Here is a 23,496-nt window from a genome sequence, read left to right as displayed (position 1 = left end):
ACCTTGCGGAGCTCCGCTCGAAGACTCCCGCGGTTTATTGTTTTATCTGCGGCAAAAGTGTACAATCTGCGTTCTAATCAATCGCGCTCTGGATCATTTAAAGGAAAGCATGATATCCACATGTCATTGTGTTACTAGCGGATGGTCGTTTAGACGCTGCAGGGCTAACAGTACGAGTGAGCAGTTCTAAAACCTGGGCGAAATTGATGGATTGGGAGCCTCCAGCCTGTATACTAACGTCTGGGAAGTTTCAGCAAAACGTGGACCAGACTATTAAAAGTAAACAGAGTCGTGAGTACAATACTAGGCCAGTTCTGATGACTGTTTTCAAGTGACTTGACTTTTGACTGTTTTTTCATCAGGGGGAAATGTATTTATATATGTTCTCCCTTATTGATTATTGGAACTATATGCATTAAATTGTTGGAATTACTACTGATTTTGTGATTTGGAATAATTTTGTTTCTTTTTTGTAGTTTTGTGGTGGGTCAATTTGTGAACTATTTGTTGTTGTTTTTTCTTTTTCAAACCAAAAAGGAAGTTTTGATCTCAGACCCCCAAAATCATCTTCATCTCAACCCTCATTAGGATTAACTGGATTTATGGACACTCTGACTCTTCCGCAAGTGAGTGAAATGACCAGAACACAATACCAGAGTCTAAAAGACACCTTGTTTACTGAAGTTGAAGAGCTGAAAAACACTATGGATACTCTCACCTTGCATGTTGATGCTGAAAAAACTGATAAAAACCTGACTGTTAATATAAAGAAAACACATTTCTTCCGTACTTCTCTGAAGTTTCTTGGACACATTGTGACTGCTACAGGAATTAAGGCAGATCCAGAGAAAACCAGAGCAGTCCAAGATTGTCCTGTGCCAAAGAACATAAATGAAGTCCAGAGATTTTTAGGCATGGCTGGTTGGTATCATAGGTTTGTACCACACTTCTCTCAAGTGGCTGAACCCCTGAATGCCTTACAAAGGAAAGGTGTCAAATTCCTTTGGACTTGGAATGTCAAACTTCCTTCCAAGCTCTGAAACAGCTCCCTGTGTCTCCACCGGTGTTGGGACATCCTAATTTGAATTTACCATTTGTCATCTACACTGATGCAAGTGAGGTTGGCTTAGGAGCTGTTCTCGTGCAGCAAACAGGACTGGGCACTGAGGAGGTCCTGGCATTTGCCAGTCGTACTTTAAACCCGGCAGAAAGAAATTACACGACCACCGAGCAAGAATGTTTGGTAGTCGTGTGGGCCCTCGAAAAATGGAGGTACTATTTGGAAGGAAAATTCTTCACAGTCGTTAGTGATCACTCTTCCTTGATGTGGGTCTTCAAAACACAGAATCCTAACACTCGTTTAATTCGGTGGGCTCTTCGACTCCAGGAATTCAACTTCACAGTGGAGCATAGGAAGGGGAAGTATAATACGGTTCCTGATGTTTTGTCTCGAGCCCCTGTTGACATTAATGAACCAGGCTTTCTGACTTGTTCCACTGCTCTATCTTTGAAGTTAAAAGTGAAATCCGAAAAAATAGAAGATCTGCCAATCTCTGACCATGACATCAGAAAAGTCATTTTTGAGACACTTGAAACTGTGTTGATGTTGTTACATTACATATTTGAATGAATTCTAGTTGTTTGTCATATTGATTGTAGTAGTGGTCTATTTAAGAGAGGTTTTTTTGGGGGGTAGATTGCCATTTTTTTCTCATATAAGTGAGGGGTTTTGTGAAAGAAAAACCAGACTGCACAAGACCTTTAAACGTTTTCGTAAACTGAACTAAATTAATGACAGAAATTCTGTCTGGCACCCCGGCTTAAAAGAAAACAATCCAAAACAAAGAGAGTGTGAAAACGTTACATAAAAATGGCGACCCAGGTGGGACCTAAATATGAAACACTTGTGAGAAGAAAAATACACTCTCATCAGACCCTTTTCATTTCAACGACTAAAAACAACCTCTAATTCTTCAAGCAAAATGGCTGCATCTCCAAGCAGGTCTTGCAATGAAATGGAGGGAGATCGAAACAAAACCCCAAACAAGACTTTTAAAGAGGATCTTATGGATGTTATGGCTTTAGATCAAGATGGAATTCAATCCTTAACTCCTAGTACCCTCCGTAGCAGTACTTTGGAAGGTTTTCAGTCCATTTAATCTCAACTCACTCTGATAGATATGGACTTAACAGGAAGTTTTGATCTCAGACCCCCAAAATCATCTTCATCTCAACCCTCATTAGGATTAACTGGATTTATGGACACTCTGACTCTTCCGCAAGTGAGTGAAATGACCAGAACACAATACCAGAGTCTAAAAGACACCTTGTTTACTGAAGTTGAAGAGCTGAAAAACACTATGGATACTCTCACCTTGCATGTTGATGCTGAAAAAACTGATAAAAACCTGACTGTTAATATAAAGAAAACACATTTCTTCCGTACTTCTCTGAAGTTTCTTGGACACATTGTGACTGCTACAGGAATTAAGGCAGATCCAGAGAAAACCAGAGCAGTCCAAGATTGTCCTGTGCCAAAGAACATAAATGAAGTCCAGAGATTTTTAGGCATGGCTGGTTGGTATCATAGGTTTGTACCACACTTCTCTCAAGTGGCTGAACCCCTGAATGCCTTAAAAAGGAAAGGTGTCAAATTCCTTTGGACTTCACAATGTCAAACTTCCTTCCAAGCTCTGAAACAGCTCCCTGTGTCTCCACCGGTGTTGGGACATCCTAATTTGAATTTACCATTTGTCATCTACACTGATGCAAGTGAGGTTGGCTTAGGAGCTGTTCTCGTGCAGCAAACAGGACTGGGCACTGAGGAGGTCCTGGCATTTGCCAGTCGTACTTTAAACCCGGCAGAAAGAAATTACACGACCACCGAGCAAGAATGTTTGGTAGTCGTGTGGGCCCTCGAAAAATGGAGGTACTATTTGGAAGGAAAATTCTTCACAGTCGTTAGTGATCACTCTTCCTTGATGTGGGTCTTCAAAACACAGAATCCTAACACTCGTTTAATTCGGTGGGCTCTTCGACTCCAGGAATTCAACTTCACAGTGGAGCATAGGAAGGGGAAGTATAATATGGTTCCTGATGTTTTGTCTCGAGCCCCTGTTGACATTAATGAACCAGGCTTTCTGACTTGTTCCACTGCTCTGTCTTTGAAGTTAAAAGTGAAATCCGAAAAAATAGAAGATCTGCCAATCTCTGACCATGACATCTGGAAGGCACAGCAGACGGATACTGACTTTCACCATCTGTACGAACAAATAGTAGAATCAGAAGAAATCACTGTCAAGTCCTCTACCAAATTTTCCATATTAGAGGATAAAGTCTACAGAGTTGTCCAGTTTCCACACAAAATTGTGTACCAAGTTTACATACCAAAACCTCTCCGATCTCAATTACTCCAGTTTCTTCATGAAGACCCTCTTGCTGGTCATCTTGGCAGATTCAAAACATTCAAAAGGTTCCAAGCCTCGATGTACTGGCCTAACTTGAACCAAGATGTCAAAGAGTTTGTACAAAACTGTACTATTTGTCAACGTTACAAGCCTGAATGTCGTCGAATTTCCGGTCTCTTGCAACAATCCATTGTACAACGTCCATGGGAAATGCTGGGAGTGGATTTGATGGGGCCATTCCCCAGGAGTTCCTCTAGGAATGTTTTTCTGATAGTTTTTGTGGACTATTATTCTCGTTGGATTGAGCTTTTTAGTCTGCGCAAGGCCACAGCTGAAACTGTCTCCCAGATACTCATCAGAGAAATACTTACCTGATGGGGGATCCCAGATTACATCTTGTCTGATCAAGGATCACAGTTTGTCTCCTCCGTGTTCCAGGAGCTCTGTAAAAAATGGAACATTGGACGTAAAATGACAACTGCCTACCATCCACAGACTAACCTCACTGAAAGAGTGAACCATACGCTCAAAACGATGGTGGCCTCGTATGTCAGTGACAATCATAAACATTGGGATAAGCTCGTACCAGAGTTCAGATTTGCTCTTAATTTTGCTGTCCATGATTCCACAGGAGTAACACCAGCAGAGTTGAACATCAATTGCTCGCTCCGTTGTCCCATGGATGTCCTATTGCAACCATGAGATGTGTATCTTGATGATTCTTTCTATGACAAATTGACAGAATTAAATCAAATGAAGGAGTATGTTGAGAAGAAACTACATTCAGCTCGTCAACGTCAAAAACTTTACTATGACAAAAATCGGAGAGAAGTGGTGTTTGAGGAGAAGGGCAGAGTCTGGATGCACACTCACCATTATTCCAAGGCAATTAAGTTTTTTTCAGCCAAAATTGCTCCAAAATGGCAAGGGCCCTACAGGATAGTCCAGAAATTAGGTCTTTTGAACTATGAAATTGTCCTGGAGGACACTGGAGAAGACTTAAGAGTGGTACACTCTTTCTCATATAAGTGAGGGGTTTTGTGAAAGACAAACCAGACTGCACAAGACCTTTGAATGTTTTCGTAAACTGAACTAAATTAATGACAGAAATTCTGTCTGGAACCCCAGCATAAAAGAAAACAACCCAAAACAAAGAGAGTGTGAAAACGTTACAAAATGGCTGCTGTTTCCTCCTGACTGCTTGCTCCGGTGACTATCTACCCGCTGCCGAGCTTTGCCTGGATCTGGTTTTCCCGTTTTGCTGAGCGGTGCCAGCCAGAGTTATTTTCTGTTATTTCCAGTCCATTCTAGGGCTGTGCAATTAATAGAAATCGTCATAAAATCACGATTTGAGCGTGCACGATATCTAAATAGCTTTGTAGCACAATTTTCCGTGGCCCTGACCTCCCGTTGTATGCTATCTGATCCAATCAGAATGCAACACCCCTAGAGCGAGAACAGAACAGACTGTCTGTGATGCGCCTTTTTTCCAAGTCCATGTTAACGGATCAGAGCATTCACACTGCACGCGGTAAAAGGCTAGAAATAAAAACGTGCGAAAATAATTAATATCTGAAACATGAGCACAGAGAGAGTTGTGAGCGCACAGGAAGCAGTTTAAGTGAGAGGAGACACGTTTTAAGTGCGCACACTCTCTCCGCGCAGAGCAGCGTGTATCTGAGCAAGTACGTCTGGTTTTGTGACAGCGAAAAGGAAATCTGCATGCAAGCAGAGAGATTCGCGCTCGTGCATTATTTTAATGTGCTTTCGTGTTATATTTATGCGCTTTTGCTGCTGACCGCATACACATACTGTATACACACTGCAAACACCTGAGGCACCGCTACAGTCAATGAGCTCTATGAACAATGCATGGCAAAAAAGAAAAAAAAAGTCCCTGGACACAGGTTTTTTTTTTTTTTTTTTGTGCCATAACATGTGCCATACATTTTGTTACATCTTTACTATAGTGATAATTTTGACTTATGTCTGTTCTGGAGACGTTACAATTTTTTTATAAAGCTCTAATTGGTTTTCTTTTGGAAATATGTTTCAAATTAATCCTGAATGCATTTATGAATGTAAAAGTATATCGGTGTGTGTCACAATCGCAAAATTGATCAAAGAAATCGCGATTTTTTTTTGTTTGTTTTTTGTCCATATCGTACAGCCCTAGTTCATTCAATAAATACAGTTAACAATCTAGCTTCTGAGTACTTAGTTATTAAGCCAACAATACCGGGGTCAGTTATTTTTTTTTTAAGTGGGCCGCGCAAACATATGTGTGTGGTTGTGTGGGCCGCGAGCTGAAAAAGGTTGGGCACCACTGGTCTAAAGAATTTGGTTAATCCAAAGGTGGTGAGAGGTTTCAAACTTACTATTTGGAAGTAGTGTTGTCACGGTACCAAAATTTCAGTATTCGGTACCGATACCAGTGAAAATCCACGGTTCTTGGTACCAATTTCGGTATCAAAGCAAAACACTAAAATATGCTAATAAAAATAGTAATAATAATAAAAAAACATACACTTTTTATAACTAAAAATAAAACCAATTCCATTTTTATACTTATTTACAATTGTGTTTAAAGTTTTTCTGCAAGTAATATAATTATAAAAAACAGTAAACAAGTTTCACCCAAATTTAATTTAATTTAATTTTTTGGTAAATAAAGTGTATTCTTTATATTAAAATTAAAACGGAAGAACAATTTTGTGATTTATTTCTTTAAAAAAATAATGTTTTATAAATTTTTTCAACAGTAGTAGCAGTATCACATACATTCTACTAAAATAATATAAATATTTCTAGCACAATGCCTTTATGTAAAAATTAACTTTTATTTTAATGGGCTGTTGTTTACGTATTTATTCATTGAGGCTGCGTCACGCGCTTCAGTCTATGTAGTAAACAAAACCGCACGTCTCTGCCATTCATTCATTCACACAGAGATGCGCAGGACATGGAGGATTCATATTTCAACCAACTTTTGCGGCTTAACATTTACAGATACTGGTTCATATGGAGATTTGATTTGATTAATTTATGCTAACTTTGACAAATTCCGTGATTGCCCATATTAAAATGTATGTTTCATTTTCATGACTGGATTTTGAGATTTGAGATTTTTTTTTTTTTTTTGTACCGACTTAGTACCGAAGTACCTGGTCTTTTGACAACACTACTTGGAAGCCAACTTTAGAAACGTATTATACTGGATGCAACATGATATGCAATCGTGTAAACATCTCTGGGTGCAAATAGATGCTAGTTATCCCCCGTCAAGTTATCATCTTTGCTCTGGTCACATATCCCTTCCACTCAAATTATTTTGATTAAGAATCTAATTGTTAAACATTCTTTGAGGATTTGGACTCTCCAGCTTTAGGGTCTTTCTTAAGTTGCACCCATTACCAGGAATGTTTTATTTCCACCTTCTCTTTTGGAAGTTGCCTTTATTATTTGGAAGTTGCAAGTAGAGCCCTACACGGGACTGTTTTCTTAAACCCACACCCGCCCGCTCCTGCTGAATATATGACCAGGCCCGCCCGCTCCCGCAACCTATGTGTTCCACTCCCGTCTGCACCCGCAATGATTGTGTCCACTCCTGCCCGCTCCCGCGGACTTTATCTCAGAGCAAAATTCGTTCACGTTAACATCCAGAATAACAGATTTTAAACATGATTGCATTTAAATAATATTAAATTTCCAATGCTAAACCAAATAACCACACATGACAAAATATTGGATTTTTTTTCTTTTATTAGAATTATAATACATTAACCGTTAAAACAAACAAAAAAACGCAACTAGTGGCACCTCCATTTTTAAACACAGACTAGGCCTACTGCATACATGCACCAAGCTATTAACTAGGAAACAACTTTACCATTAAATAAATAAACACAGAGAACTTTGAAAATACACTAGGTATAATTGTAACAAAATAAATACAAAACTAAATAAACAAAATAGAATGCTTTTAAAAAAATCTCTCATTTCACATTCACAATAGCTTGCTTAACAGGCTGTTGCAAAATGAAAATAAACAATACATATATATATATATATATATATATATATATATATGTGTGTGTGTGTGTGTGTGTGTGTGTGTGTGTGTTGTGAGTGTGTGTGTGTGTGTGCATAAAACGTAGAGTCTAGTCTCAGACTACTTAGCAAACAAATGAATTTGATCACTGGGCCTTATTGCTTTGCTTACTCCATATTACTATGAATGAAAAGTATATTGCTGACTGACTGCGGTCCCAGACTTGTGGGTCTTTCTTCCAAGATCCACCCATATACACTGAATGCCCTTCTGATGGTGCACTAGATGCTGGAATGTTCAAAATAAAACGTGTGAATTTTGAGAGTACAGGAAATCACTCTTTCCCATTTTTTTTCTGTGACAAATGAGAATTGTTTCCAGATGTCTGACTTGCTTTGCTTTTGTCAAGTAAACAGCATCTTTTATTTTTTACACAACTTCTTGAGTTGACACCATTTATACTACACACCACCGTTTCCCGTGGGTCTCCCACAAAATGTTCTGACCTCCCACTCCCGCCCGTAGCAAATGTAAAATCACCTGCTCCCATGTGGCCCGCCCATGAGGCCACTTGACCAACATGTCAAACAACCAATCACAGTTCATTTTATACAGCATCACATTTCGGGGAGTAAAAATGTCACCACAGTACAGATGGGTGTGTAAAACTCTCAGACGTGTTTTAAAGATTTCACATACTTTTGAAAACCCAACATTAAATTTCCTGATAAGCACTCATCATCACAGCTGTAAACACTACAGCTTTTTTTCTGTCGTGAGGGGGTTTGGCGGCACAACATCTTTGTTTCCAGGTGGAATGTTAAAGAATGCAGCACACATGTCTTCCAGAAATCCTTTATAATTCAAACAATCCGATGATGACTTCAACACTCCTGAAGTGGTTCCACTTTTGTATCCCATATGCATCAGACATTTAGCCAATGGTCCGTGGGCATTAAGTCAGAGGCTGAGACTAGGGGTGCCATATCAAATATTTTTCTAGTATAATAAATAACAAACAAACCCCATCTAGTAGGTCATTAAAATCTCTCTGGTAGGATGACTTAGATATTATGTTAGAAAATGAAACTTAGGGTTCTGTCTTAAAAAGGATACGTTCTTCTTCAGTTAGCTCTAGACATAGGCGTATTCAGTTTACGGTCATGCATCATATTCATTAGGGCTGGTAATAAATTCAGATGTTCCAGATCGATTCGATTTCACTTCACAATCTCTCAAATCAAATCGATTGCGATTCTCGATTCGATTTTCTATTAGAGCTGTAATCGGGCCTTAAAAGTTAATACCGACAGGTCCCGAGCCCGGCAGATTTCGACCCGAGCCCGACAAGTACATTTTGATTGACAGCTTTTTAAAAGCCCAAACCCATGTTCTAATGCTACAACCGACATTATTCATATGTACGCATGCATGTAGCTCTATTGCCTTTTGTCAGGAATGAGTCATTTATACATGTTTTAACATAATTTATACATGACTAACGTAATAGGCCACTTGGAAGTCTGTAACATCATAATATCTCAGCACTCTATAAATAGCCCTAGGTAGCCTATATGCTCATTTAGCATATAAATAGGCCAACACACCAATAAAAACAAGTTAATTTAATTAAGACAAATTCTAAATTAAGATGGGTATTTGGCAATAATGAAATTAATTAAGATAAAGGCTCTGCCGGATTTGCTTCGCCATAGCAGCTGACATAATAAAATATTAATGCCAACATTAGCTTATATATCCTACTCTGTCTACATTATGCATTTAAGAGTCAAACAATATTTAGTTATTATTTGGAAAATATTTACTCACCAAGATTAGGTAAGGCATAAGTGTTTTTGTGGAGGAAAATGATTGAATCCACTGTATATGGCTTCAGTGCGTTCCTGCGCTCACTGATGGTGCGTCCAGTAATATAACCCTCTGGCTCATTATTAGAGGATTCTCATTATAAACAAGGTCAAACCTTTTCCAAACCTCAGACTTTGCTTTAGTTACTGGTGCTACCAAAACGTAATCGTCAGAGGCAAGCCTCCGTTTCAACTACTCAGCATACATTTTCGCATCTTTCTTGTGCCAATCAAAACACATTAGGTACATGACCGCTCATTTACCGCACAAGCCCGAGCCCGTGTAAAATGATATAAATGAAGCCCGAATCGAAATGAACTCCGATCGGGTCACGTCGGGTTCGGGTAAAGATCTTAAGCTCTATTTTTTATACTCGATTCTCGATTCAAGTCAATGAATAGATTTAATACAAATACTATATGTATAAAAAAGAACAGTGAACATAAGTTTACAATTGGGTAATTAATAAAAAGAAATTAAGAGCCACAAACCTGTATATTTAACTCCTTTATTTTATGCACACTTGGGTACATTAAAACAGAACCCATCTGTAATTTTCAAATGCTTGCAATTATGTTAAATAAATACAAGTTTGATGCAAGATGAAAATTCTTTGTTCTTGTCCACAACACTATCATCGTATTGCTTACGAAATCTAAAATGCTTCCATACTTCTGACTTTTTATCTGAAGGTGGCATCAACATCGACAAAGCACCTGAAACCCTTTAAGCCAGTGGTTCTTAACCTTTTTTCCACCGGGCCGCATTATGGTCCAAGTACAAGTCTCGTGGGCCGCACGCACATTACGTCACCAATACAAACCAACCTGATTTATAATATTATAGCCTAAATATTATGATATCTAATCAATTAGATTAATTGAAATAAATAAATAATTCTACTCCCCATAAATAAAACACCTGATTCTGTCGGGAGCTGAACAATTTTGTGAAACTCGGCTCGAATTAGTAAAAGCACAATGAAGTTGCGGTTTCCGCCTGAGCAATCCAGACGCAGACACGGCCAGTGCGGACGCGGACTTCTTCCATTTATACTTCCGAATGCACATGTGAACGAACAATTGCCCATAATCATTGCACATCGCTGTCTTTATATTCTTTATTGACGGATTGCATAGGTTCGATTGGCAATGGGCTTCTTCACACTGCCTGAACATGTGCAATTGTGCTTTTAAAGACTACTTACCACGCGCACCTGTCCGCGCGGTCGTCTGCTCAGAGCCTCGGCACACACTCTCCGTTGGCGATTTTTACGTGCAAAAGTTGTGTGTGTGTGTGTGTGTGTGTGTGTTCAGCCTATGGTGGGCCGCATTTAAATTCGTGATGGGCCGTGGGTTGAGAACCACTGCTTTAAACTGAATGAACGAATGACAGGTTTGTTGGTAACATCGCACAAGGCACATGAGAGGGTGACATCTAGTGGAGAAGATTTGTAATTAGATTAACGCTAATCTTACGGTCAATGTCTTTAAGAGCTAGACATGAAAATATTGATCTTAGTCACACCAGGGGCCTGTTCTTCGTACGTCGCTAACTCAGTTAGCTGGATTTGATTGTTGATGATTTAGCATGATCTTGGATCGTTTGGTTCTTCGAAGCTCATCCCGGAGCTGCTGTCATAGCAACAGGTCCGTCAGCTTAAACCTGCTCGGGAGCAGGCTTATTTCATGTAAACATGATTAGATCGCTTCTTTTCAACCAGAACTGATACTCAAAATATGTGTGCTACCACCGCTACTTTATTACAAGAGTATCGTACTGATCCAGGGACAATAATTTAAAATAATAATCATTTAAAAATTTATTTAAAAATAATATAAAATGTGTAGTCCTTAAAAAATATTTGTCTTACACACATGCTAAAAAGATAATAGAGCCGTGCATTATTTTGAGTGATGACTGCTATTATAAGAGTGGCTTGATGGAGCGCAGGAGATGTAGATAACATGATATTGACCCTTTAGAAATTTGATTAATGCTGTCACGTAACAAATCTTTCCAAATATAAAATGAAATGAATAGATAATTTCTACATTGAAATAAAAATGTAAAGACTGCACAACTATTATAAATTGCGAATCTAAATAATTGGGAATCATGAAAAAAATTATAATAAAATAAAAACATGTATCTATTATCTGTTTCATGTGTCTATTATAACATTTATGTAGTTTTGTGTGCTTGGCCGTTTCCTTATAAAAGTCCAGAAATTTGTCAAGTTTTTCGTCAGGTGTCGTTTTAAATTATATGACGTCATTACATTGCGTCAAAACATTACACACAGTGATTTGTAAAACTCTACACACATTTTCACACCTTAGACACAGATAGGGATTGTGAGGTTCCTTGTAATTACAAAGCACCAGATTGCCAATTACCACACTAATGAACGAATTGGATAAACTTTTATCTGAGATAATTGCGCGTTCATGTGTTGGTTTAAAGGGTGATATGTATCGATACTCGAAACCATGATCAGCAGTGTAGCGATTTGCTGGTGGCAAGACGGCAATGTAATGACGTCATATAATTTAAAACGACACCTGACGAAAAACTTGACAAATTTCTGAACTTTTATAAGGAAACAGCCAAGGAAACAAAACTACATAATGTTATAAGATACATGAAACAGCTGTGGCCTTATGACCGTTTGCCCCTCATTCAGGCCACGGAACAGGCATGTGATCTTATTGAAGCAGCTTCAGTGCAGGGGTGGATTCGTCACACAAGGCGACTCTTCCAACGGTGCCTTGCCAATGAAGACATGGCCTGTGATGTGGATGAAATCTGATCCAGCCAGATGGAGAGACGGATAGTTACAGTATTCTTGTTGCTTTTACAGTAGTTTTCTTTCATTTCTGTTTACTTTTACTTTACTTTTCTTCAGAGTCAAAGTGTATGTACTGTAATTCATGAAGTAATTTTAATTTGTCTATAGATTTTATTTGTTTACAGTAATTGATGTCATTGTTTGTTGATTACTGTAACTGATTATGGTAAGAAATACTGTAAGTATTGAAATAAATACTTGAAATATTCAGTCTGCAGCATCAAGTGTTGTGGAGTGCTTGGTAAGGTTATAGTAGGCCTACAGTATTTGTCTACATTCTCCTTATATCTCAAAACAAATCATGAATAATGTTGATATTGGCTTGAGACTGGTAAGGATTGGGCAGATGCATTTCCCTGGCTGCTGTTTGCCTGTAGAGAGGTGAGACAGGAGTCACTTGGATTTAGTCCCGCTGATCTTGTTTTTGCACATACTCCAGGAGGTCCATTGGCTGTATTGAAAGATCAGTTTTTAAATGAACTCCCTGCAAAAGACATTCTGAGCTATGTTACATTCTCGTTCTTGTTTACACAGAGCCAGTCAGTTAGACCAAGAAAATCTTGAAAGAGCACAAAACAAGATGAAAAACTGGTATGAGCGTAAGACCACAGATCGACTCTTTGAAGTGGGCGATAAAGTACTTATGTTACTTCCCATTCCTGGATCTGCTTTACAAGCTCGTTTTACTGGCCCATATCTGGTAGTGCATAAAGTTTCTGACCATGATTATGTAATCGCCACTCCAGACCTACGACAGCAGAAGCGTCTTTGTCACATTAATATGTTGAAGCCTTATTTTGAGCATGCTTCTGTTTGCCTAGGTTCATCTCCAGTTGAGCTGGCGTTGGATTTGTCGAGGTCTACTAAATAAATACATAATAAATGCTGTTGTCTATTGTGGTGGAAGAGAGTGATGAAACTGAAAGTAATCCATCTCGTGCTCTAATTGAGGGTCATCTTAATAACACTGAAATTTTCTCAGTTTTAGCTGATCACCTCCCACACTTTCCAGAGTTGTTTAATGATGTTCCAAAACAAACTCACGTTATCGAGCATAACATCGATGTGGGAACAACAACACCGATAAAGCATCATCCATACAGGGGAAATCCTTTTAAACGTGCTGTGTTAAATAAGGTAGTACAGTACATGCTTTTAAACAACATTGCGGAATATAGCATGAGTCCATGGAGTTCTCCATGTCTCTTGATGGCAAAATCTGATGGTATGCTTCGGTTTTGTACTGATTATCAGCGTGTTAATGCAGTTACTAGACCTGATTGTCACCCGTTGCATTGCATAGACATGAGCAACAATCAATCATTTAGTTGAGTTCCTCAATGGGGTTAAAATTATATTAGATACACCAGCACAATAAATATCTGGGGATACATTGCCTTGGTTTCCTGTGAAAGGGACTGCCGTTGAAAGGGGTATCCTGGTGTCGCAGATTGGCTTGAAGTTCAGTAGTGGCTGAAGTGACGTTTTGGGAAGCCCGTGGTTGTCGGGCGTTGGCTGAAGGTGCAGAGTCGTGTGTGCTGGTTGAAGTTGAACGGGCACCCGAGGTCAGGCGTCGGAGACTCGACATTACAAAACTTAACTCAGAACACGAAACTCTCAATAGGAAAAGAAGAGAAATAAAGTTTGACGAGACAAGGTTGTGTTCCTTCTCATCGTGGCTAAGTAGCAGCAGGCTTGCAGGCCGAAGCACGCTGGAACCGCGCTCAAAGAACAGTGATGACTAAACAGCATGGCTAGAAGCTAAAAGCTAAAGCTAGGTAGCAAAGCTACAAGCTAAAAGCTAAGAGCAGGCATGACTGATAGCACAAGCAAGGCTAGAACTAAAAAGCAGCCATGGCTAATAGCAGCAGCATAGCTAGAGACTAAAGGCTGGCATGACTGATAGCAGCAGCATAGCTAGAGACTAAAAGCAAAGATTTTATGGTGTCCTCACTATTTAAACTGGCCTGTTGGCCACACCTCAAATGTTGTCTTGACCAATCAGATATTGTCTTGGCTCGGGGGTATCATAAATCATATGTTTATCTTACCAAGCATGTGGTCCGAATTTTCCTGCCTTGCAGGGTCAAATTTTGGACATGATTCCTATTACCAGGTTATGATATATTTGACAAATAAATGATTGTCAGGACAATATCAAGCAAGCAAATTCGATCACACACATACCAAACACGATTATTAATCGTTAAGCTATGCCATAGTTATTAAAAAAAGCATACACAATAAGTGATTATAACATGATACTCAAATGTGTGGGTTACACATAAATGAATATGGAGTGAAGAGATGGACTGATTCATTTATAAGTCTTTTTGAGTTCATTCTGGTCCATATATATGTACAATAAGCAGTTTCTTTGCCATTCTCATGACAAAGAGATGTTCTGTGAAGACAGATGTTTAAAGCCCCTCCCCCCTTAGGAATTTCAGTCTGGTTCTGCTAGGTGGGGGGAAGTCAATGGAAGTGTTTAACTCATGGGTTTCCATGTGATGTCCAGCGTTGCATTTCAATTACGAACAACAAATTTGACAATCTCTTCTGCGAATTAAAATTGTCAATAATTGTTCTAGTGGTGTTAATGTTGAAAGCTGTTGTGTGAACAAGTTGGTTGGTTGGTTATCTTCCTTGGGACTTGTGGCACAGAATGTTTTATGACTTCCTGAGGAATTTGGCTCGTGTTCCAAACACTGCTTTGATAGACTCTTTAATTTGTCTGGTTCGACTCATTTCTGTTACAACTATATTAAAAGCTGTGCATTATGTGGAGTAGAATGTTTTGAGAGAGAGCTTGAATGAGTGTGATTAGCTTTATCTGACACGGCATTCATTTTTCAGCTCAATCTTATATTAACAATAAAACATTAGTTTGCATTGCCGCTAAAGAAAGTGATAGGCTCTATGTCGCACTATACTTTCATCCAGTAAGGGTAACTTCTGATGAAAGCACTTCGTATTTCTTGGCTCCATCACAAGCTGTTGTTAAAAATAAAAATAATTAACTTGTTTACAACAGCATTTCAGTCTCTTTTAATATTAAAGTTTTTACTGTTGTCTCTTAAAAACAGTCACTTGTTGCCATCTAGCCTTATTGTGGAACAATGTTACTAAAATCACCATCACGAAAACACACACGCACACACACACACACACACACACACACACACACACACACACACACACACACTGTTTCTCAATACAAAATTCTATTTGTATAAAATATTATTTATTGAATAATAATAATTCATTAACAACAACAGTCATTATAAAAGTTGCTAGGCAATTCAGTGAAAAGTGCAAAGGCAGCGCTGATAGCATTGAAGTTACATAAACATGGTGAGAATTTGCCAAAACTATTTGCTCTAGAACAAATAATAGATTAAATGCAAAATTTTCAAATAGGCATTTTCTTTATTACAGTTTTTTTCAGCTGCTTACACACATTTTCCAAAGTTTTCCTCTTTTTTTTCAAAACTTAACACACAAATTCAAGAATTGCACACACAAGATGCAAAATAATGCACATCTCTTTCAAAATGAAACACCACAGTCAAAATATTACAAACATATTTCAAAAGCAAACATTTGTCTTACATTGTAAACACCTTTACCACAATGTTATATTTTTGATTATGTCATATACACACTGTTATTCAAAACTTAAAGCTCTTCTTTTAAAAGCTCACATATAAATGATTGAATGTAATTGGGAGAGAGCTGTTGAATATATAAAGTAAAAACAAAAGTTAAATTTAAACCAAACTTTTTATGTTTTTATTTTTATAATTTTTTATTGTAAATGTAGTATTAGTGTACACAGTTTGAAATGAAAAAAAAAAAACAACACATCAAAAATATATAGTGTTGTAGCATGTAGTGTAAAACCAAACATAATGTGTGTGCTTGTATGTGGAGATGGTTGGGTGTATCTAGGCACCATCTCTCATCCGGGCTGGGTCCGGCCACAATACTTCTTCCACGTCACATGCTATATTCTCTCTTGCCAGTCACCGTGGAAAAACCTTCTTGTATGGCATATCCAACCTTGGATGGAGGCAGCATCAGTGTCTCCACATGTTTTGTAGATGCAAGTCTGATATATTGGAGAAATGCATACAAAGAAATGCATACGAAGATTCTTCACTCTGTCACAGTTCATTTCAAAAGGGACCCTGTACAGCAGTTTCATTCTCATTAGATTTTTTTGGAGGACGCGGTGTATTGTTGAGGCACTCACAGCATTTATGTTCATATAAATTGTGGCATCACCTTAAGGATATGGTTGCGTATTTCATGGATTGTAATAGCATTATTGGCCAAAACCAAATTCACAATAGCCGTCTCCTGCACTTAAGTGAGCATGTGACCTCACCCACCATGAATCATTTGCCTTTCCACTCTGCAAAAGATTCAGGAACAGTAAGTGTGTGCCATAAACTGTAACAATATATATAATATTTAACAATATGGTCAGATTGTCTTAAAGTTGGCTGTTTTATTGTACAGTTTGATACCTTACCAAACTGTGACCAATGCAATGCACTGTAGAAAATGAATGCAAGGGTACTACAGTAAAATATATTAATTATAGTATAGGCCTATTGTTTGTAATGGGAAAAAAACTATTATGTGTACATTAGAATATGTGTACATTACATTAGATTGTTACTGTACATACCTGTTCTCATTTCTAAAGGTTCGAATTATACCCGCCACAGTAAATCTACTCAAATTAGACTCTCAGTCCAGCCTCTCTCATTATTAAACCGTGGTTTATCACATGATCGACTACTGTAGCCCTAATCTGAATTGAGACCACTCTTCTTGTTCCTTGTCCTCCATTTCTGACTCGTCCTCTTCCTCCCCCTGCTCCCCTTCCAACTCCTCTTAGTCAAACTCGTCCTCTGGCTCTCCCTCCAACTTCTCTTACTCTGTCTGCATTGTTTGCATCCATTGTCCAAAAGCTATTACTTGACCTTTGGCTTATTTATAGGCCACTATTAAAGTTATGATTGGTTGTTAAGTAAAGCAACAAGTGTCTTGTGAGGATTTATTGTGAGGCACTGATGAATTAGTGTGCCATTTTGATTGGTTATGTTTTTAAAAGAAAATCAAGAAACTTCCTGTCAGATTTTTGTGTGTTGCATAGAAAATTGTGTGTTGTGTTTTGCAAAAAGTGTTTAATGATATTGAAAACTGAGTAAAAAGCCAAAAATTTGTGTATGGTTTTGCAGATTTAGTGTGTGGTTGGTGTTTGAGTGTCAGGTTTTAGAAATTGTGTGACAAGTAATAATTTTGTGTGTAAGCAGTTGAGAAAAACTGTAACAAACTGCTTATCTAAAGTCTAAACAACTACCTTCACTCCTATCTTAAAACCAAATTTTGCAACACCAAAATTGTTATTATTCATAAATTTACAGTGGATTTAGGCATCCATTATGACACTTGCTGTGATAAATACTGCAAGTGAAGTGATGCAAATGGTGACACAATTGGAGTTATGTTACCAGATTGAAGGACAAGAAAGAACTCTCGTATAAAAAATAATAACCTCGCTAGTAATGATTATTTAATAAAACATAGAAAGAAAAGTCAAAAACACACAAACCTACTGTCAGCCACAGGGTTCAAATGCTATATTTATTTTTATTATTACTATTATTTAAAAAAATATATATGGCAATATGATAGATGTAGTATGTATGAGAATGTATTCATACTATACACACCAGACATATCTTGAGATTCCAGAAGCAGAAAGAAAAAATACCCATGTATGAGTTTTTATGTTTTTATATTCATTGCACAAGCAATGTACTTTACTGAATATCAGCATATAAATATGCTAATAATTAATTTCATACAACAGTTTAGAGCAATGCAGTGTTTCATTCCTTGAATGAATCTGTTGTTGAAGGAATCATGTGAGCCAGAGATTCAACGGTCCATTCATTTTTTTTGTTTTTTTTTTACAATTCGACAACTGTATACAATACTCATTTTGTGAAAGAAATTCTTCTTCAAATTATATTTTAAATGATCATAAGGCCTGATGTGCATTATTATTCTTCAAATTATAGCTATTATTAATTTTAAATCTAGATTAAATCAAGGTTTATCTAATAATTCTGTTGCACCAAACTTTAAACATTTTCAAATAATCTGGTTTACATTTTAGCCCATAATTCTGGTCCAAATCTGGTCTAAGCCTAGATTAATTTAAATCCGTTATGCACCATGACTTTAAACTCAGATTTAAATCTCGAATATGGACTAACTTTAAACTTAATGGAGGTTTGAATAAAATAAAATGCACATAGTCTCAGAGAAATCTTTAGTACAAATATAATTTATTATTATTAAATTAAAGCACATCGAGTTTAACAGCAGTTATTTAACAGCAGCGGTCACGGTGATGATGAAGCGAGCACCAGTGATCACAGCCGTGCCTGTCTCTGGCTTATTGCCAGTCAAGCGCAAAAACACTGCAGGGACGTGTCTACACTCAAAAAAATATTTAGGCCTTATAAATAAGATTTATGTAATTTGATTGCATATAAATTTTCCATCCATTTGGATTACATATTTTTAATGTAAACGTATTAATAAACTTAATGTGATAAATATATGTAAGTCCTATATAAATAAAACAAGTAACAATTAGATTTATGTAATATTTTCAATTAATCCAATTTATTTTAAATGAATAAGAAATGGGTTTATGTGTTATATTGAAATAAACCTATTTTACTTAAAATGCATCACATTTAAGTAATTTGTATTAATAAACCCAATGTATTTTAAAATCATATTTATAAATTTGTATTTACTTATTCATCACCATTTCCCCTCCCCAATCAAAATATACAACACAAAAAAGAACGGCCAGAGGGTCACTTCATTTCACATTTTTATTTTAGAAATAACAAGCACAAAAGGCAGCAAAAAGAGGAGCTAGCAAGACGGTCTCTGCTCACTTGTACTGTGTTGTGTACAACCTCAACAAAAATTAATGTAATGTCATTCTTTACTTAACAAACCAAGGTTAATTGTTTTTTTGCCACAACCATCCTATAACAAATAAATGCAAAGGATTTTAACAGACTGCAGGCACAGTACTTTTTCCTCAAGAACTGTGCTTAAAAAAACTGCAAAACTTGAGGTAGACGTAACAATCAGGTCAAATCTGATTCAGTGACAACACTTGTTAACATTACACAAACATTTTCACAAATCTGTGAAATGCAATAATTTGGAAAAATAGGGTGGTGGTTCTCACGAGTAGAAAAAGTGCAAGTCAAGGGGAAAAATGTAAATATCAGCACATCTCTCAATGATTCACTGAAGCATCTTAATTTTCAGTCCCTGAACTTTTGGTGACAGCTTGGTTGTATCCAGTTCCATCAGGATTTTCTGAAATGCTTCAAATGTGCACTTGAGGTCTTTTGGATAGTTTAGGTTAAGGGCATCAATTAGTCCAAAAAGCATCACACATCCAAGTGTGACACTTGGCAGGTTTTGCAGAACTTCAACTCCTTCTAGAACAACACCAACATCTGAAGGTTCTTCTTCAGGACCAGCGCCCTCCGCTCGAATGACATAGATGCCCATTGTTGTCTGTGTAATGAGAGACTCAGCCTCCACACTTTCAGAGTCCTGGAGGATAAACAAAGAAAATAAGATCCCAATGTGTTCCAAGTTTTCCTATTGATTCAGTCATGTAATTGAAATGATAATTGTACTGTGTTCCTGTTTTGCCATGAATAATGGATTAATTTCCCTATCTACACCAAATCTGAGATCAGCATAATGATGTGAGTGTTTCACGATTATGATTTCATATTTTCCTTACTTTGTAATACCAACTGGATCATTTTATACAGGTAATTTTTAGTTTGATCAATCATGCTCTGTACTGATTGCTGCATAGTTTAATCTTTCGCTGCACACTACACACAAGGGCATAAGCTAGACTGTGATACCAATGAGAAAAATAACTTAATCAATGAAAATTGAAATTTGTAACATGAAGAGAATAGCTTGACACACACTTACCACATATTCTTTGACAAGTGTCTTGATGTCTGCATTGAGGTATACACTTAGGCACCTCAGGATACAATCACGCCTGGTGTTTTTGTCTTCATTCTCAAACAAGCATAAGAAGATCCCAAAAAATGTCATTAATTATTAACTAATAGTTCAAGTAAGGCTACATTTTAAAGAGGTAGTTCACCCAAAATTTACAATTATGTCATAAATTTTGTCCAACTTTTGTTCATCTTCAGAACACAAATGAAGATCTCTTTTTAAGAAATCTGAAAACTTTGTTTCTCCATTGACAGCTACACAATCACCACTTTGACACTTCAAATAATTCATAAAGAGATCATAAAACTATTCCATATGAATTGAGCATTTTAGTCCAAATTTTCTAATGAGACATGATCGCATTTTTTTAATGAACAGACTAAATTTAGGCTTTTATTGTATAAACATTGATCAGCAAACATAAACAGAAGCTCAACCGAACCTGCTTAACACACTAGAACAAACCTCACTGGTTCTCGCACATCAACGCAAAAATTCCTGAGCTTCCGTTTACTCTAACTGATGTGAGGTAATGAATGTTTGTTTGTGAAAAAAAGCCTAAATTCAATCTGTTAATTTCTTCAGAAATTTTGGACTAAACTGCTCAATTCATATGGAATAGTTTTATGATCTCTTGATAACATTTTTGGAATGTCAAAGTATTGGTAGCGTAGCTGTCAATAGAGGAACAGAAACCTCTCAGATTTCATTAAAAATATATTTGTTTGTGTTGTACAGAGCCCTGCACATGACATGCAAGAAAAAAAAATGTAATTGTGCACACGATTTAGCGAATCAAGGGAATGAATTATTAAATTGTGCGCACGATTAACTTTTTTTCTTGCATGTCATGTGTGGGGCTCCGTAGTGTTTCGAAGATAAGTTACGGGTTTGGAACGTCATGAGGTTCAGTTAATAACGCTTTTTTATTTTTGGGTGAACTAATACACTATTATAAAACACTATACACAGACAATAATCTTAATTATTTAGCAACTTATTTATATGAATAATGTTTTAAAAATATTGTGCATAAACAATAATGGCAATAAAGTTCTTTAATTTGAATAGAGAGAAATAGAAAGACTGTGTGCATGTGTGTGAAAGAGACTGAGATGTCCTCACTAATAAATCAAATAAATGTGTAAGAAAGATTGTGTTCTTGGCATCTCAGAGGGATAGAGAAAGTGTGGGTGTGTTTTTGCTACCTCTTGGGGACATGGATGTGTTTTTTTACCTTCCATGTGGGGACACGATGACCAACTGGGGACAAAATCTGTGTCCCCATAAGGATGCCCATTGGAACTGATAGGAAATAGCATGCTAATATAGCCTGTGCAAATTTCTTAGCTCCTTACTTGTGACCCCAGAAGGTGGTTTTACCAGTGTTGGAGTGTGAGGGTGTGTGTTCGGATTTGCCCCCTGAGCCGGGTCTTGGTACTGCAGTGTGCATATTTAATAAATCTCCGCCTCATATTTACATGTATGGCGGGAAACTAAGAAGACGTGTTTCCCCCTATGGCTCGGTCCTGGTACAGCATTGTGCATACTAAATAATTGCCAGATATTACATATCAATAAATGCTACATATCTTGGACACAAGGAAGTTATCTCAAGTTAACTGCTCAGCTTTTGATGGATATCAACCATGTATTCTAGTAAATTAATAAAGTATGATGAATATAGACTATCGTACGCTTCGACTATAAAAATTAATATAATTTTCAGACACTTTGTATGTTATAGCCTAGTAGGATGTTTAGATCTTGTTCTACAAGCAGCCATAAAATATCAAACTGTTTTACCAAAACGTTGAAAAACAAACACCTGCTAAACATAGTCAATTACTAGTCATGAAATCAGAAACCCATGTTGTAATTCATGTTATGTTAGTATCATGTTAGTAGATCGCGTTGCTGATAGCTTTAGGCTAGCTAACAAGATAGCACACGTGATTACAGTAGGCACAGCCTGTCCACGCAACGCAGTAACCCCACACATTTGTATAGCGCCCAATACAAAGTAATGATAAAGCTATGAAACAACGTATATTATGTAATTATTGTTATCCTACCTTAGACATGTTGTCGGCGAAGATAATGTCCAAACTATCGTTTGATGTCAACAGGGACGGACTGACAATCTGTGCGTTCTGGAAAAGTCCAGAACGTCCGTCCTTTTAAACTTACGGAAAAAAGGCACAGTATAAACATATAAACTACCGGTATTTATTTACTTCAGATCACCGTTCGCGGGGCCGGTATACGTCACCATGGTAACCGCGGCGCGACTCAAGTTATTTTGCTTAGAATTATGGGTAGTGTAGTATTTCTCCAGAAGATCGCAAATAACAAGGTTGATTTTTATACTTTGTGGCTTTTATGGGAGCAGAAACTTTCGTTTCTCAGCCTCGTAGCTCATGGTCAATCTAACTTGGATGGTTTAGGGGTCTCCAAACTTTTTTAGCTACTTTTTAAAAATGAAAGTGGCCGAGAGCTATATGCAAAAATTAAATCTATAAAAAAAAAATAACTAACATTAATAATGTCTCATAACTCTCATATTAACAACTATGCCAACTGTTTTAGACCTAAACGAGTTATTGTAAGGCTATATGTCACCTTTAATTGACATATAAAAAAATTATTATACTGTAAAAACACATAATTATTGTTGATTTTATAGTACATCATAACTGTATTTTCATGATTATAGTGACCAAAATGAGCATTGTTATCACATAATCCTGTTCAAAAAGTACTAATACTACACAATAAAATCAATTCACCAAGTTTTATGTCGAAAGCCAGCAAATAACAAATAAACTTACCATCAATATGCACTTTTTGTTTGCATAAACATTAAAATAGTATCATTAAAATGATGGCCAAATTTGAATGAAGTGTCTTACAACATGTTATCTACTAACATGTACAAGTTCAAATAAAGTTTTGACAAAAACGTTTTTATAAAAAGATAAACCTCGCATATTTCAGTCTTTAAATCATTCTTATAAAAAGAATGATTCAAAAAAGACAAAATACTGACATTTACAATACACAATAGCTTATCTTTTATTATTAATAGTACAGTTTTTTTTTCATTCGCTTTGGTACTATTTTCACAAATAAGGTGTACATTTTCAAAACTCTTAGTACAAAAATCCAAACTGATCACATTTGTAACACAGCTAGTCATTCTTTCAAAA

At 36.9% G+C, this 23,496-nt stretch overlaps 1 protein-coding gene across 1 annotated transcript in view; it reads right to left on the bottom strand.

Moving 5' to 3' along the window:
• Positions 1-19,089: 19,089 nt before the first annotated feature.
• Positions 19,090-23,496, bottom strand: part of LOC127985995 (uncharacterized) — a 30,803-nt gene continuing 26,396 nt past the window's right edge. The window contains exons 3-4 of the mRNA XM_052588226.1: positions 20,252-20,344; positions 19,090-19,852 (exon numbers count right to left, since the gene is read on the bottom strand). Coding sequence (XP_052444186.1) covers positions 19,535-19,852; positions 20,252-20,344 — 411 coding nt within the window. The 3' untranslated portion in view covers positions 19,090-19,534. The remainder of the gene's footprint in view (positions 19,853-20,251; positions 20,345-23,496) is intronic.

Source organism: Carassius gibelio, chromosome B21, assembly GCF_023724105.1.
Source record: "Carassius gibelio isolate Cgi1373 ecotype wild population from Czech Republic chromosome B21, carGib1.2-hapl.c, whole genome shotgun sequence".
NCBI classification, from domain to species: domain Eukaryota; kingdom Metazoa; phylum Chordata; class Actinopteri; order Cypriniformes; family Cyprinidae; genus Carassius; species Carassius gibelio.
The sequence above is the reverse complement of the archived record's forward strand: the minus strand, read 5'-3'. Positions and strand labels throughout refer to the sequence as shown.